General features: G+C 41.3%; 1 protein-coding gene across 1 annotated transcript in view; it reads left to right on the top strand.

Moving 5' to 3' along the window:
- Positions 1–15,901, top strand: part of CFDP1 (craniofacial development protein 1) — a 210,633-nt gene that overhangs the window by 164,233 nt on the left and 30,499 nt on the right. Inside the window, exon 6 of the mRNA XM_029608805.1 lies at positions 15,485–15,643. Coding sequence (XP_029464665.1) covers positions 15,485–15,643 — 159 coding nt within the window. The remainder of the gene's footprint in view (positions 1–15,484; positions 15,644–15,901) is intronic.

Raw genomic sequence — 15,901 nt, 5'->3', positions numbered from 1 at the left:
AGATTTTTCTTAAAAGTTTTGAGATTATTCTGTAATCTGAGTTCAGGGGGGCATCGTGTTCCATAGTATGGGCCCAGCCAATGATAAAGCCCTTTCTCTCACTTGGGTTAATTTTGCTGACTTTACTGAAGGGATTGTTAGATTGCCTCAAGTAGTGTTTTTCAACCATACAAGTAGTCTCTTCAGTAATCAACAGTTGAGAGACTGTTCAGTCTATGGGTTTTTCCCAGCAGTTGACTTGTTTTTGCTAGAGCAAAACAAAAAATCTAGAAAAGTTTAGCTCCATTCATTCCAGAAAATTCAGATAGGTCAGGATGCTTTTCTGCTAGACTGGAACACAGATCTCATATACACTTTTCCACCAATTCCAATCATGGCCAGAACAGTGCAAAAAATGCTTGGGACCATCTGATCCTCATAGCTCCAGCATAGCCCAGAAAAGTCTGACTTCAATATCTAGTTCAGTTCTCCAACCATCCTTCAATACCTCTTGAGTCAAATCCATCCTTACTAACTCAAGAGGAAGGCACCGGTTTCATCCGAACCTTCCCTCCCTCAACTTGACAGCTTGAATGTTGAACACTTAGTCATAAAAGAATTGTCCTTATCCAAAGAAACTGAGAACATCGTAGTATCTGCCAGAAAACTGTCAACTAGAAAAGCATATGGTTTTAAATGGAAAAGGTTTTGCACATGGTGGATCTGTTCACATATGAACCCAGTTATTGAATGATTTGCTCTCTTTCTGATTCAGGTTTTACCGCTTCATCAGTGCCATAGCTGCTTACCATGTTCAATCTGAGGGTAAGCCTATCTCCATTCATCCATTAATATCCAAATTCATGAAAGGCTTGGACATATTAAACCAATTATAAAATCTCTGTTCCATGGGATCTGAACATGATTCTGGCACAACTGATGAAGATGCCATTTGAACCTTTAGAATCAGCTTCTCTCAGGTTTTACATGAGAAGTAATATTCTTTGTAGCAGGTTGGTGAACTTCAGGCTTTAGTTTATTATCCTTCTTATATGCAAGTCTTCCATAATGGAGTTCTACTTCACACCCACCCAAAGTTTCTTCCTAAAGTTGTCAGCTTTCCATATTAATCAAGCCATTGTGCTACCTATGTTCTTCCCGAGGCTACATGTACAGGAAGGCAAGAAAGCTCTTCATACCTTAGACTGTAAACTAGCTTTGGCTTACTACAAGAGAAGAACTTGCCACATTGTCAGGCTTTGCAACTATTTGTCTCTTACAATTCTAACAGACTGGGCATAGCAAAAAGCAAACGTGCGTTGTCCAACTGGTTAGCGGACTGCATCGCTCACTGGTACAGGCTAACAGGGCTTCAAATTACAGACTAAGGCTCATCAGGTTAGAGCCATGGCTGCATCAGAGGGTCATCTGCAAACCGTACCACTCAAAGAAATCTGTAGACCTGCTACATGGTCGCCAGTCCACACCTTTGCATCTTATTATTGTCTGGACAATCTCTCAAAGAGTGACAAATTTGGACAAGCAATTCTGCATAACCTGTTCACCCAGTAGTCTACTCTCCACGGTGAGGTCTGGGTTGCTTATTCAGTAATTGATCTGCTGCAATCCTTAGAGGGCAATGCAGTAATCTTATTTTTATTTATTTATTTGTTTGTTTGTTTATTTAAAAATGTTTGTATACCGCCTTTACAAATAAAAGTTTAGTCAAAACGGTTTACAGAGTTAAGACATACATAACCTAAGAAACTCATCAAAAATAAAAACAACAATCTTGAACAAAATTAAAAAGACAATCACAGTAAAACAAACAAGGAGCATCTCACGGGAGTTACGAGTAATATAACTTGGTTAGGCTTAATTCAAACAGTGTGATGGGAGGGGGGGGGGGGAATAAGGGGACATTAAGAAACTATGCACTGTTTTTCAGCGCACATTTTTAATGCCCAGACTTTTTTTTTTAAATATCCGTGTTGCGTCGGAGGTGGACCCTTGGGCCGAGGTGGGGTTTGACGCAACCCGTAGGTAGGGTCTGGGCACTGGCCGAGACCTAAGTGTCGGGCCTACAGTTAGGCTGAAGCCTCGGACTTGCGGAGGCCGGGGTCCGAGATAGCAGATCCCCACTGGACTGAGTAAGTGGCGGCCGGGGGGGGGGGGGGGGGGGAGATCCTGGCCTTGACATTTTTCCAGGAGGGTGGGAGGGAGGACTTGTTTTTGTTTTTTGACCTTTTTTTTGTTTGTTTTGTTTTGTTTTAATTGCTTGATTTGTTTTTTCACAGGAATGAAATGAATCAAGCAACCCACGAACCGAAATTCGTGGGGGGAAAAAACCTCCTGAAAACGAACCGAAAACCAAAACCTTCCCCCCCCCCCCCCCCCCCCCCACACACACACATCCCTCTGCAGTCTCTCCTATTACCGATATGTATCGTTGCTACATTTGATGATACTGCCTTATGCTATTACTAATATTGCTGAGAAAGTGTTTGTTGACAATTCCTTTTGTTATATGCAGCAAGATTATTTCTAGACCTACTACCATAGTACATTCGGTGCAGTCGTCTCTTTTTTGGCTCAGATCATTTTTCAGGCTGCTTTTGGACATCTCTAGTAACAGGGACTAATCTGTTGAAAATTGTAGTACGACCATAATTCTGCTTGCTACAATAAAACACTCTGTGTATGGGATTCCTTCTCCTCCTCCTTGCCCTCAGCAACCTCCTTGTAAAATCTAGCCTACACAATAAAATAGTTGTAATGCAGGAAAATGTTATTCTGAAAAGCTCATTGTTTGAGACACGCGTCCCCATTTTGTACCAACTGGTTGCAGTTAATGAATCAACATTTGTACTAATCTGGGATTTTTAAGTTTCTCATGTTCTCTGCCAGAATTTGCATATGGACAGGGCCATATAGCAATTGGGAATTTGTCTTAGTAAACTTGGAATTAGTTTTCCCCTAATGTAATGTTTTAGTGACTGTGAACAGCAGTTTGCTAGAGTTAATATGTGCAGTGCAGCCAAATGTTGAGCCTGTTACTATTTCTGTATGAGATGGGGGGGGTATGTATGACTTCGGATTATCACTGGGATACTGAAACTTGCACCTGTTTGGCTGGATGCAGGATTCCTCCTTGTAGATGTACTAAGCATTTTTCCCATAGACTCAAGATGGGAAAAGCCATTTAGTACATCTGGGCTTTACTCTTTTAGGTGACAATTTTAAAACCCCACGGGCATTTTGCAGGTTCGTGGGCTCTTTGTACCCACAGACGTGGAAGCAGATTTTCAAAGGGAAGCTTCTCGTGGCCTTTCCCTCTGAAGATTTTGGGACCAGCAGGGAGCGCGCATATTTTTGTATCTGTGTGCTTTTCACCTGCTTCACCTTCCCTGACCTAACCCTGCCTCCATCCCCGCTCCTTTTCATCATAGGTGGACGTATGGGCCTAGTTTAGATCCACTGAGGGAAATGGTAATTTTCAGACTGTGGAATTTGCTCGAGTTAACTGCCTAGTTACCCAGGCGCATTCCTCTGAAAATTCTCCTTTCACTGTCTTTTTGTTTTGGTTTTGTTTTATTTTTACTAGCTAGGCATCCATTTCTGTAATGTTGGTCTCTTGTTTCAGTGACTGCCATGTCCACTGTCATCTGATTTCTTACTCTGTGAAAATTCTTTATTTGAAAGTGAAAATAGAAAAGTGATGATTTTATTGGTAAAATTTGAGTTTTTATGCCAGAAAGGAAAGTTCCATGTATTCTTTGATCATATGAGTGCCCATCAGGAATACCTGATGGCTCTTTGATGAGATCTAGATGGGAAGGAATAAGAAAAGAGGAGCTGCATTATGACTCCCTACGCCTACACATCCCACAGAGAAATCTCAGATCAGCTAATAAAGCTCTACTAACCATCCCATCAATCAAGACAGCAAAATTGACCCAAGTCAGAGAACGAGCCCTATCATTAGCCGGACCAGCACTATGGAATTCATTGCCACTGGAAACAAGATTACAGAGAGACCTAAAACTCTTTAAAAAAAAAAGTTTGAAAACATGGCTTTTCAAGAACGCATTTAACATTGAGAATGGAAATTCTGAAGTCTAATTGAACAAGCTAAGTCACCATATACCACACCTATAAGTATACATTATCATGTAATAGCTTAAGAGATCTGTAGTAAGTAAATAGAGCAACAGTTGTATGGTTTCATGAACCAGTAAAAGGACAAGATCCAGACCACACAACACACACCTTATATTATGAATACTTGTTACTGATAAACTTCCTGGCACATTGTTAGTAAGAATTTTACCAAATATATATTTACGTGCCTCATTGTAAACTGTTGTGACGGTGCAATACTAAACGACGGTATAGAAAAGGTTTTAAATAAAAATAAATAAAATAAAATAAATAGAAAGGAGTAAGAAAGAGGGTCTGTGCAGAAGAAGAGAAGAGAAAGCAGTCTCAGCCATTACTTGATGACATTTTCTTTAGCTCAGAATTTATTGTCCACCGCTCACTTTATTTTGTTAGGAAAAATTTAGTATCTTGCTAGCTATAAAATAACTGCATTGCTTCTTTCTATTCCATGTATAACAAAAGCTGTGCTAGAAGGATTACAACAGTAGCACAGCAATACAAACATTTATAAAATTAATACATAATACGGCAACAAAAATACATAGCAAAAAAAACATTAAATAATAAATTAAAATCAAAGGAAACACCTGAACAAACAGATATGCCTTAAGAAGCTGTCTAAACATCTTTGCCATCACAGGCTCTCAAAGCCCCAGGTAGAGCATTCCATAAGGTTGGCCCTTGCAACCAGGAATGATCTACTACGTGTTTCTTGCAATCAAGCATGATTAGTAAAAGGAATCACTAAAAGGCTCTTATCAGCAGAGCGTAAATTACGACTTGGAGTATACTGTTGCAACTGATCAGAAGGACCATTTAATTTCAAGGCCTTAAAAACAAGTAATAGTAGTTCACACCTCCATCTAAAATTTACAGGAAGCCAATGAAGTTCCTTAAGGCAGGGGGGGATAACATGATCACCATTTTTAAATTTGTTTCAGATATTGTTTGGTAACTGCATGGATGAGGAGCAGAAACCTGGCCTGGTAATTAAATCATTTCTTAAATTCTTGCTCTTCTCCATGACCGTGGAGGTGTTTGTTCAGACTTTGGTGGGGGCATATCTAAAGTGCTATATAAAAGCATGGCAGTTTGTCCTCTAAAGACTTGTGCAGATGCAGAACATTTACTATTGGTTTTGAGTCCTACAGCACAAGACTCATCTGTCAGGTTGAGAGAGGCTGGGATAGGTTGTGAGATGTTATTGGCTGACCGTTCACAACTTCCATGCAGCTCCTATGAAGTGCAAGATGCCACTGTATAGTGGTAGGGGAGGAATGCAGATGCTTTGTTTGTTTTCTCCTAAATTACATTTGCTTTGGAACAATTAAGTTAACATTGTTACTTTATCCATTATGTAGTACAGATGGGGAGGTTTGTTCCTGTTAGCTAAAACTGAATCATCAAACATCAGAGAAGGTCTAAATAACCAGGATCCTCTGTTGCAACTCACAATAGAAATTCCAGGCAGCCTGGCTAATTTTAAAGGGTCTGTCCTTCTTACAACCTGTTTCGTTCAGCTCATGTATTGTATTTGTCTCTGTTTTCTTTTTATTAAATGAAGTAACTGAAAAGGTCCTTCAACAATACAGTCTGTCTCCTGTACTCCCTCTCTCTCAAACATTTGCTCTCCCGCTCACACGCTGTCTGTTGTTCTCTGGCTCTCTCATGAAGGCGCTGTTTGCCTTTATTATATGCCAGTTTGTTTCAGCACTTGCTGTGTTGGTTTTGCATGCTCTATAGTCTCCTATTATGTACTTTGTGAATTTAGTGAGCTTTATTTTGCTGAATGCATGATGTTTTGCTAGATCATACTCTTCTTAGCTTTAGTGTAAGCTATGGGCATGTTTTACATGTTTTTATTTTTATTTTACATGACTATTTATTTAATTTATATTCCGCTTTTCAGACACCTCAAAGCAGATTATATTCAGGTACTATAACTATTTAGCTAGATCATAGGGGTGTACATCCAAACCATTTTGTATTATTTTTTGTTTTATTTTTCCCCACCTAGTTTTTTTTGTTTCGTTTTTAGTGCACACTAATTTTGAGTTAATGCGCACTATCTCATAATTAGTACACACTAAAACTGAAACAATAAACTAACGCTGCACATCCCTACTAGTTCATGCACTATTAGCATTTAGTGTGTGCCATTTGCTGCCTAATGCAATAGGAAACAAAGTGGTGAGTCATATATTCAAACCTTAGTATTTCTGTCAGTATCCATTTCCATGGTCCCATCTTCAGTGCAAAATTGGGAGTTGAGCTGAAAGACAACAAATCAGTCAGCATCTGTATCCCTCCTGCAAACTCCCAAAAAAGTAGGTGATTTTCAGCATGACTGACAGTGACCAGTATACAAACACCAGCCGAAGGTTAGGCAATGCCTGTCCTTGCGTGCTACAAGTAGGTCTGGTTTTCTGGATATCTACAATTAATATACATGGGATATACTTGCATATAATGGAGGCAGTGGTTGTAAATCTGTTATGCATATTCATTGTGGATATCCTGAAAATGAGACCTGTTTGCAGCACTCAAGGACCAGAGTTGCTTACCCCTGTGGTGACAAATTATATGGGTGCAAATTTCAAAGAAACACTTTTCGTTGTCCCCTTGGAATATTTTCTGTCCCTCGTGCTGTTCTTCTATATAGAAAGAATGAACTGCCATTGACATCACAATCCTTTCCACAGCGAAGAAGTGATTTACTGTATTTTTCGCTCCATAAGACGCACCTAGGATTCAGAGTGGGAAAATAAAAAAAAAAACAAACAAATGGTGTGCTAAACCGGCTCTGTTCGGGCGTCTGTTCGTCTTATGGAGCAAATTAGGGGAGGGCATAAAATGTTTTTTTTGTCCCCATTCCCCATACCAACCCTTTAAATGTAATTAACTACAACCCCCCACCCTCCTGACCCCCCCAAGACCTGCCAAAAGTCCCTGGTGGTCCAGCGGGTGTCCGGAGCAATCTCCTGCACTCGGGCCGTCGGCTGCCAGTATTCAAAATGGCACCGATCGCCTTTGCCCTTACTATGTCACAGGGGCTACCAGTGCCATTGGTCGGCCCCGTCACATGATGGCGCCGGCCGTCCATTGCTCCTACCATGTGTCAGGGGTCGACCAATGGCACCGGTATCCCCTGTGACATAGTAAGGGCAAAGGCTATCGGCGCCATTTTGAATACTGGTCAAAAAAAACATTGGTTGTAGTTTTTTGTTTGTTTTTTTTTTAGTATTCGCTCCATAAGATGCACAGACATTTTCCCCCCACTTTTGGGGGGGAATAAGTGCATCTTATGGAGCGAAAAATACGATATTTAAAAGTCTTAGGGCCAATACTCAAAAAAACAAAGCTGAGCTCCTAAATTTAAACATGCTATTTATTTGCTTAGATTTAAGCTTCTAAATTAGGTACCTTGCTCTGAAAATCAATGCTAAACTCCTTTGTTTCCTCGCCCTAACTCTGCCCCGTAGCCACTTTTTTTAGCTCCTAAATTTAGGAGCCTAATGAAACTAGGAGTCTAAATTTTGGCAATCAGTCCTAGTAAATTTTCAAAGGCCTAATTTAAGAGCCTAACTTCAAAAGTTCTGTGCCCAAACTTTGAAAATTGACCCCCTTCTATTCTGTGATTTCCAACAATATAGTCTTCAGCGCAGTGATGTAATCACCAGTTGTGGATTACTGCCTCCAGGAAGGAGTTGTGGGAGACAAAGAGGGCCAGGTTTTAAAAGCCCTACGTGTGCACCGGGCCTATTTTAAAAAGGCCCAGCGACGCGTGTAAGTCCCGGGGCTTTACTAAAGGGGTGGTCTGGGGGTGGGGGCAGGGCCAGAGGCCTCCGACACAGCGGCCATTGCTGCTGTGTCGGAGGATCGTGTGCCGCAGGCTGCTGGTGCGCGCAACTTGCGTCTGCCCAGCGGCAGGCGCAAAAGGTAAAACAAAAGTCGGAAGGGGGGGGTTAGAGTAAGGCTAGGGGGGAGAAAGGTTAGGGGAAGGGGTGGGAAGATCAGGCTAGGGGGAAGGCAGTGTGGCTCGGCGCGCGCAAGGTGCACAATTGTACACCCCCTTGCGCGCACCGACCCCCGATTTTATAACATCTGCGCGCGCATGTTATAAAATCAGGCGTACATGTGTGCACGCCGGGTAGCGCGCGCACCTTTTAAAATCTACCCCATAGTGTGACAGAAGTTTGTTTTTGTCTAAAGAAGTATCAAGGAAAAAGTACCCCCTTCCACCTCAGAAAACCTTCGCCCCAACACCAGGAGGTCTATATAAATAGGATCACTGCTCACTTCTATATGCAAAGTGTTTCCGGAGTTTGAAGCAACTCTTTAAACAGAGGAAAATGAAGTGCAGCCAAGGAAGATTTTCTGGCCCCTTTGCAAGAAGCGTTTTTTTTTAAATCCGTTGCAGACCAAAATATTTATAGTTTGCTGAAAGGAATGCATTCTTTTTCTTTTTTTTTTTTTTTTGTAAGTCATCATGGTAGATGTCTTTTACTGTGCGGTTTTGCAAACAGGCGCTTTCCCACATCATTACAGAACCTAATCACATTCCCCTTCTGATTTACAGCACACAGAGACATCATTAAAAGCAGTTTTGTCACTGTGTCAGGATTTTCTCACAAGCTGCTACCGACCGACTCTCACCATAGAGATGACCTGCTCACCTGCACACTCTCATCTTCACAGTGACTGCAGACTCCTTAAATCTGGGGCTTGCTTGCTTTACTGTTTCACCTTCAGAGTTGACTCTAGCTTGCTTTGTTCTCTCTTGCCATCCCAACTGCAGTTCCCGTTTCATGAATTAGTGAGTGTTTTCTTCCAATGAAGGGTGCTCACAAGAAGAGCTTGTAGTTGAGAGATTTCAAAGGAAGCTGACACCTTTTATTTCATACTTATACACTGCCTTTTTTCTCCCAAAAAGGGCACCCAAAGGAAGACAGCAGAGGGACTCACTCTGGCCAATTGGTCCTGGAAATTGTATAAACTGTATAATTTATCGTTGTTCCTTGGTTTTTAGATCTAAGTCTTAGGTGACGCTACCTAAGGCAGTGGTTCTTAAGTGTGTCATGGGAGGTGTACTCATGGGAAATGTATACCAGCAGGCAGGATGCAACTCTTTTCTTCCCAGGCCCAGCAGAAAACTGCTGCCTCTCCCGTGCCAGGGGTCAGCAGATATGACTGATTTTGCTTCCTCCTGCTTCTTATTTCTGAAGTGCAATAGAGACGTACCCAGTGCATTACAAATACTCATAAAAGATAGCCCCCGCTCCATAAGGCTTTCAATTTAAGTCACCCATATATGACAAATAGGAGTCTATGGGAAGTGAATTTATTGTAGAGGTGTGGTTAGGATTTAAAAGCAACCTCCCAAAGGTGAGCTTTTGGACTGAATTTGAAGGAGCATGATGCATCGACTATTCCAGACTTATGGCACAGCATAGCGGAAAGCATGGAGTCTGAAGATGGCGATGGAGGAAAATGCCATAGGTAATTTTGACTTGCCCAATGAACCGAGCACATGAGGAAGAGTGTAGGGAGAGAGAAGAGAAGATAGGTAATGAGGAGCTGGAGAGTGAATGCGTTTGTAGAGGAGTAAGGGAAGCTGGAACTGTTTGCAGAAACAGATGGGATGCCAAAGTAGTGATTTGAGAAGAGGGGTTACATGGTCGATGTTATGTTGAAAGGTTGTGCAGCTCAATTTAGAATAGATTGCAGTGGAAAAAGGTGGTCCCCTGGGAGGATCATCAAAATATGTTCTACTGTTGTAATGTAAACCGGAATGATAAGTAACCCTGTTACTTGAAATTCGGTATAAAAAAGTTATAAATAAATAAATAAAATAAATATTGCAATAGACTAAGCAGGAGGTGATACGAAAGTGCATGTCTATTTTGATAGCATGCTGAAATGGATGGATCGATTTTAGGAAGGTTATTGGGGAAGAAACACACTTTTAACAATGTTTTGGATTTGTATAGAGGAGAGAGAGGCATCAAAGATGACCCAAAGGTTATGGACCGAGTGAAATGGGAAGAGACAGAGAAAGAGGGAAGGGGAAGCGTGTTTGTGGGGAAAGACTAGAAGTTCCATCTTGGTTGCAGGACATCCAGATGGTAATGTCAAACAGGCTGAGATGTAGGATTGGATTCTTGATGACATTTCTGGTGCAGAGAGGTAGATGTGAGAGTCATCAGCATAAAAGTTATACTGAAAGCCACGGCAAGAGATCAGAGCACCAAAAAAAAGTGTAGAGGGAAGAGAGCCCAGGACAGATCCTTGAGGCACGCCAACTGCTAGCAGAATAGTAGTGGAGGAAGAACTAGCAAAGGATATAGCAAAATTACAAAGAGCTGTAAAAAGAAAACCAAAACAGAGCAGCCCTGAAAGCCAATAGCAGACAGTGATGATCAGTGGTGTCAAAACTAGCAGATAAAGCAAGAAGGGGATGGGAAGAGGAGTTTGAGCACCAGAGAGAAGGAATTGAGCACTAGTGGAGGCTGGGGTTGGAGGACACTCAGAGAGTGAAACTGCAAGGATTAATAAACTATCATTAAAATATGTATGTGTTTATGAACACGGGTGAGACTGGTTCCTACAAATCTGAAAATTAAGGCAGCTCAGTTTCTGAGGGTTGCACTCATTTTTGGGGAATCTTGAGTGTGTGGTCAGTATTGTTGTTCTGATATCCCTCACTTCCACTCAATGAGATCATTCTCAAGTGTTTATATAGTAGCAGTCACTTATGAATGAATTGTAGTATATAAGAAAGTAATGTGACATCTATTAAGAGTAGGTTATCATCTTTCCTGTGTCACTGTTAAACAACAAACAGTATTTAGTATATCTTTTTAGTTAAGCCAAGTCATGTATAGTGTGTCATGCAAATGAATCCTTTCCTTCTCAGTTTTTTGTAAACCGACATGATGTGTCCTACGAATGCCGGTATAAAAAAGTTTTTAAATAAAATAAATAAATAAATGAGAATCGACTGTCAGGTGTGTCACAATGAAAATAAGATTAAGAACCACTGGTCCAAGGAATGTATACTGCAATGGGTTTTATAATAGTTCTGGAATTTGGTAACTGTTCTGCTCTGTGGTATTATATAATCATAAAAGTGTTGTGGTTATGGTACTCTGTTCTAAATGTTATACTGCTGCTTATAATAGAGATATATTCCAGAGAGTATGGAATGGATTTGTTGTATATACTCAAGAAGACCTGTCCTATAAAAATGTTGTAGAAATCTGTGTTACTTCTGCAACACTTTATCGGCTCATGCATATAAATTTGATGGGTATCTAGCTGTGCAATTGATACTTGGTAATTGGGAAAATAGATTGCATATAGAGATGAATTCTTGGTTAAAGATTATGTATACCGTGCATTTGCTCCGGGCATCAGCTCCAAGAGGGTGACCTCACATAGCTGAGCCGGCACATGCAGTCTAAGCACTACAAAACCTGGCTTATCCTTTCCACTCCCTACTACACCCCTGCCCCACCCTCCGGCTCTCAGTAGGAGTTTCATTTAACACAGTATCAGCTTACTGTGCTATGAGGAGCCAGTCTGAGGCACAAGACCTATGGGATTCATGAGGCTTGTACCATGAAACTGGACCCACATAGCACAGGAAGTTAAATGCTGCTCCTTCTGCCGAGTGTGGAGAATCAGGAGGCCAGGTGCACTGGGGATTGTAGGACAGAGAGGATCAGGAGGAATTGGGGAGGGGAAGTGCGAGAGCTTTTGAAGTGGGGAGGAGTGCGAGGAGAGCTTTCAGGGAAAGGAGGAGCATGCAGGGAGACCCTTCTAATGGAGGGATGGGGTCATGGAGAGAGCCTGCCAGGGATGGAGGAGCGATATAGGTAGAGCTTTTCAAGCTTGTGAGGGAGATGTGAGAAGAGGTTTCTAGGGGTTAAGGGGGGAGGGAAGGTGGGTAGAGCATTCTAGGGATTGAGGAGAGAGAAGACTATACCTGGGATGGAGGGAAGGAGAGAGAGAAAGAGAGGACAGGGACCAGGGAGACCTGGGGACTGAGGGAGAAAATACCCTAGTTAGGGGAGAATGTGAGGAATGAGGATGGAGAGAGAAGGAAAGAAGACTGGTTATTGGGTAGAGGTTGAGGGAGAAAGGCCCGGGGATGGGGCTGATAGAGAAAGGACTTTGGATTTGATGGTTGGAGGCGATCCAGGAAGATAATGGAGGAGAGAGAGCATATAAAAAAGAGATAAGGAATGGGGAAAGGCCAGCAGGCAGAAAGAATGTGCTTACCTTTTCTCATTATATTGATTGATTTTATCATGAATGTTTTTGATGTGACCTGCTGCGAACTTTAGAGCTAGTGGGTAATAAGTTTTGAATAATAATAATCTGAAGAAGAGACAGAGGAAGAAAAGAAAGGTGAGATGCAGAGAGCAGAAAGAAGGAAGAAAAGTATTAAAATAGCCACTTTGAAGGAAAAAGACGAGAGAGAATTTATAAAAGAAAAAAGGACATCAGAGAGAGAAAACAAAAGAAAAGAAACAAAAATAGTGCATTAAAAAAAAAAGACTCAAATAGAAATTTTAAGCCAAAGGCAGCAAAGATTGGAAACTATTTTATTATCCATCAGTTTAAAATATCATTGGACCCAGTTCAAAGTCTCTGACCTAGATATGTCTCACACAGAATTGAAATGTTGATAACAGCTGGATTTTGTTGCCTGATTTGATTTATTTTTCTGGTACCTAATTTATCCTCTTTTATGAAGGACATACCCAGCAGCCCTGAGGCTTTGTAATGGGTCTGAAATAGTTTGTGGTAACAATTTAAAGAGTGTGCTTTTAGGCATATTTTGAGAGTAGATTGTTATAGTGTTTTGTAGGAAAAGTCCAGAAAACAACCCCTTCATCCCAAAATGAACTGCTTGATCGCTACTGGCACTACCATGACTGGAGGAGGGTATGGTTTCTCCTTCTCCACTTCGAGGGCTGCATTACCAGTTCTGCTGCTCAAGGGAAATCAGGATGTAGGCTCTAGTGGCTGTAGTAATCTAGGTTCAGCTGTCATCTTGTGGTCCAAGTTCATCTTCCCCTCTGCTTGTGCCTCGATGAGCATTTCCTCAATGGTCGTTCTCATTCTCCTGGATACTTCTCAGTCTCGTCACCACCTGATTCCTGAGGGAATTGATCTGCTGAAACTTTTCAGCACATCTGTCTGGACAGCAGTAGAAGTGGTGGTAACAGTGGCATCAGCTTTGGCGATACGATGTTTCCTGTTGGGAGCTTCTGGTATCTCAGTTTTGTCATTGAGCTCTTCCAAGAATGTCAATGACAGCCCTTTGACAAATTTTCTCTGGATCTAGGAACCAGCCCGTAACGTTAGGAACCAGTGGCTGGATGTGAAGAGTAGTGAGTAGAGGGATCGGTGGGCAAGAGGAAAGAAGGGAGGAATCCTCCAACCACTTAGGTCTACTGCAACTCCTTTAGGACCTGATTTTCTAAAGCTATTTTCTCATTCTATGTTTATAGGGGGGAAAAAAAAGGCTTAGTAAATTAGAACTTTATTTTCAATTGAATGCAGGTCCCCAACAGTTTCGGACTCTTAACTCCCCATCCCTACCAGTTCTGTCTCTCTCCCTCCCCTCTCCTCCTTTCCTCATCCCTACCAGTCTCTCTTTCAACCCTCTTTCATCTCTAGCAATCTTATCCTCCTCCTCTTCAGAGCCAGCCAGCGTCATACCCTTCTACTCCCAGAACTAGCTAGCCCCCCACGCCACACACAGCCAGCACCAATCAGTCACTTATCTACTCAGGCAGCAGCATTACCAAACTCTAGCTATAGTTGGTCCTCACCTTCTGACTGCCATTACCATAGCTGTTCTCTTCAGTCTGCATCACGCAGCTCTCAATGAGTTTGAACCGTGTGGGGCCTGAACTCCCACACTGGACTCGGGGTCGTAAAACTCACAAAAGTGAGATAAGTGCAGGAGTTTAGGAACTGTGTGGCTCACATATAAATGGAACAGCTGTTCTGTAGTGGTGGTTGAGGCGGCAGCAGCAGTTCCTGCCTTGAGGCACAAAAAGTCTGGGCATCCCAGCAATCTGGTGCCCAGGATTTGTCAAGCTCTGCCCTGAGGGTCTTGGCATCCTACAAGGGTTACTGCAGTTGCAGTCAGACTATCAGTTGGGATAGGGGAAGAAATGGGAAGAGAGCAGAGATTGAAAAGGGGGAGATCCAGAGCTACTCCTGTTGGTTTTTATTTATTAATTAATTTTTCTTTAATATAAAATATTGCTTACCTTCCTATCTTTCCAAGTCTACGTTGTGCAATGACTTACCCATGGAGTTGCGAATTCTTTCCGACTAAAAAGCTTTTGGAAAATAGTTGAAAGACCATCTTTGATCATTTTTTTTTTAATATATATTTTATTATATTGTGTTTTTAAAATGACTTTGTTTTGTATTGCTTGTTTTAAAATGATTTTTTTTTTTGGGGGGGGGTTGCTTTGACTCTATACTGTTTGTTCATTACGGGCACTGAGAAGGAGTCATCAGTGCTTTGCCTTTGTTCTTCAGGATTGTTTGTAAATTTTAAGTTTAAACTCAATAAATAGATTTGAAACTGAAAACAAATGATTTTGTTTTGGATTGTTAATTGTGCACTGTAATAGGTAATATAAAAAAAACTTGTAAATAAATAAAATATAATCCCAGGTGAGGAATAAGTACAACATACATACCTTAAAACTGACATTAACCAAGACAAACACTAAAACTGCTACCAAATCTCTATTTCATTGCAAATAAGTCTTATGTTTAGGTCGAAATCACCGTCCAGCTGTGGAAAGATTGCTTAAATAAGAAATCCTTAACCTTTTTCCTAAATGTATTTATAAATAATTTAGATCATGATTCATCAGATAATGAGTTCCAAATAATTGGAACAGCCTCTGTAAATATGTGTTCTCTTGTTTCACGCAAACGCGCGTGCTTAAACAAACTATGGAACTTCTGGTAAAATGTTTCCTTGTGCTTTTAATAATTGATCAGATACATTTTCAGACAGCACTACTACAGAGCAAATCTTCACAGTGTAATACTTTAAAGGTTAATACTGAAATTGTAAACATCATATGCCAGACAACTGGGAGCCAGTGGAGAAGCCTCAAAATCAGAGTTATATGTTGGTAACACAAGGGTAGGGAGATTACCCTGAAAGTTTGAGAATCTATGCAAAACTCCAGTGATCATCACCATGCAAGCTAATCACATGACCTGGGAAGCGTTCGTGCAGACCTTGGTTAAATGTACGCATTTATGATTCTGTGTCTTGTTTTTGTTCTTGCTTCAGTGTGAAGAGGTCAAGTGGGCTGAGCAGCATTATGGGGAAGCTAGGAAATAAAAAGCAGAAGATGAGCACGCTAGAGAAATCCAAACTAGACTGGGAGAACTTCAAAGAGGAGGAAGGGATTGGGGATGAGCTGGCCATCTACAACCGAGGAAAGGAAGGGTAAGTGGAACATCCAATACTGTTCTATTGGTCTTCTAACCATAACTAAGGGAAGGAAGTAGGAGGAGGTTCATATGTATTGTTCTTTGACACTGCTATCCCCAGTAAAAGTAATGAAGAATGTATATGCTATATTAAACTTTGCTATCCACAGCTACAAAAAGGCTTTCTGTGGCTAAAATAGTGCTTTACCCACAAAAATGGGCCTTTTAAAAACTGTCCAACCAATATATAGGTAAAAGTACGAGCGTAGGGCCT

The sequence above is a fragment of the Rhinatrema bivittatum genome, chromosome 7, assembly GCF_901001135.1.
Source record: "Rhinatrema bivittatum chromosome 7, aRhiBiv1.1, whole genome shotgun sequence".
Taxonomy (NCBI): Eukaryota; Metazoa; Chordata; class Amphibia; order Gymnophiona; family Rhinatrematidae; genus Rhinatrema; species Rhinatrema bivittatum.
Note: the sequence above shows the minus strand (reverse complement) of the source record. Positions and strands in the feature narration are given on the sequence as shown.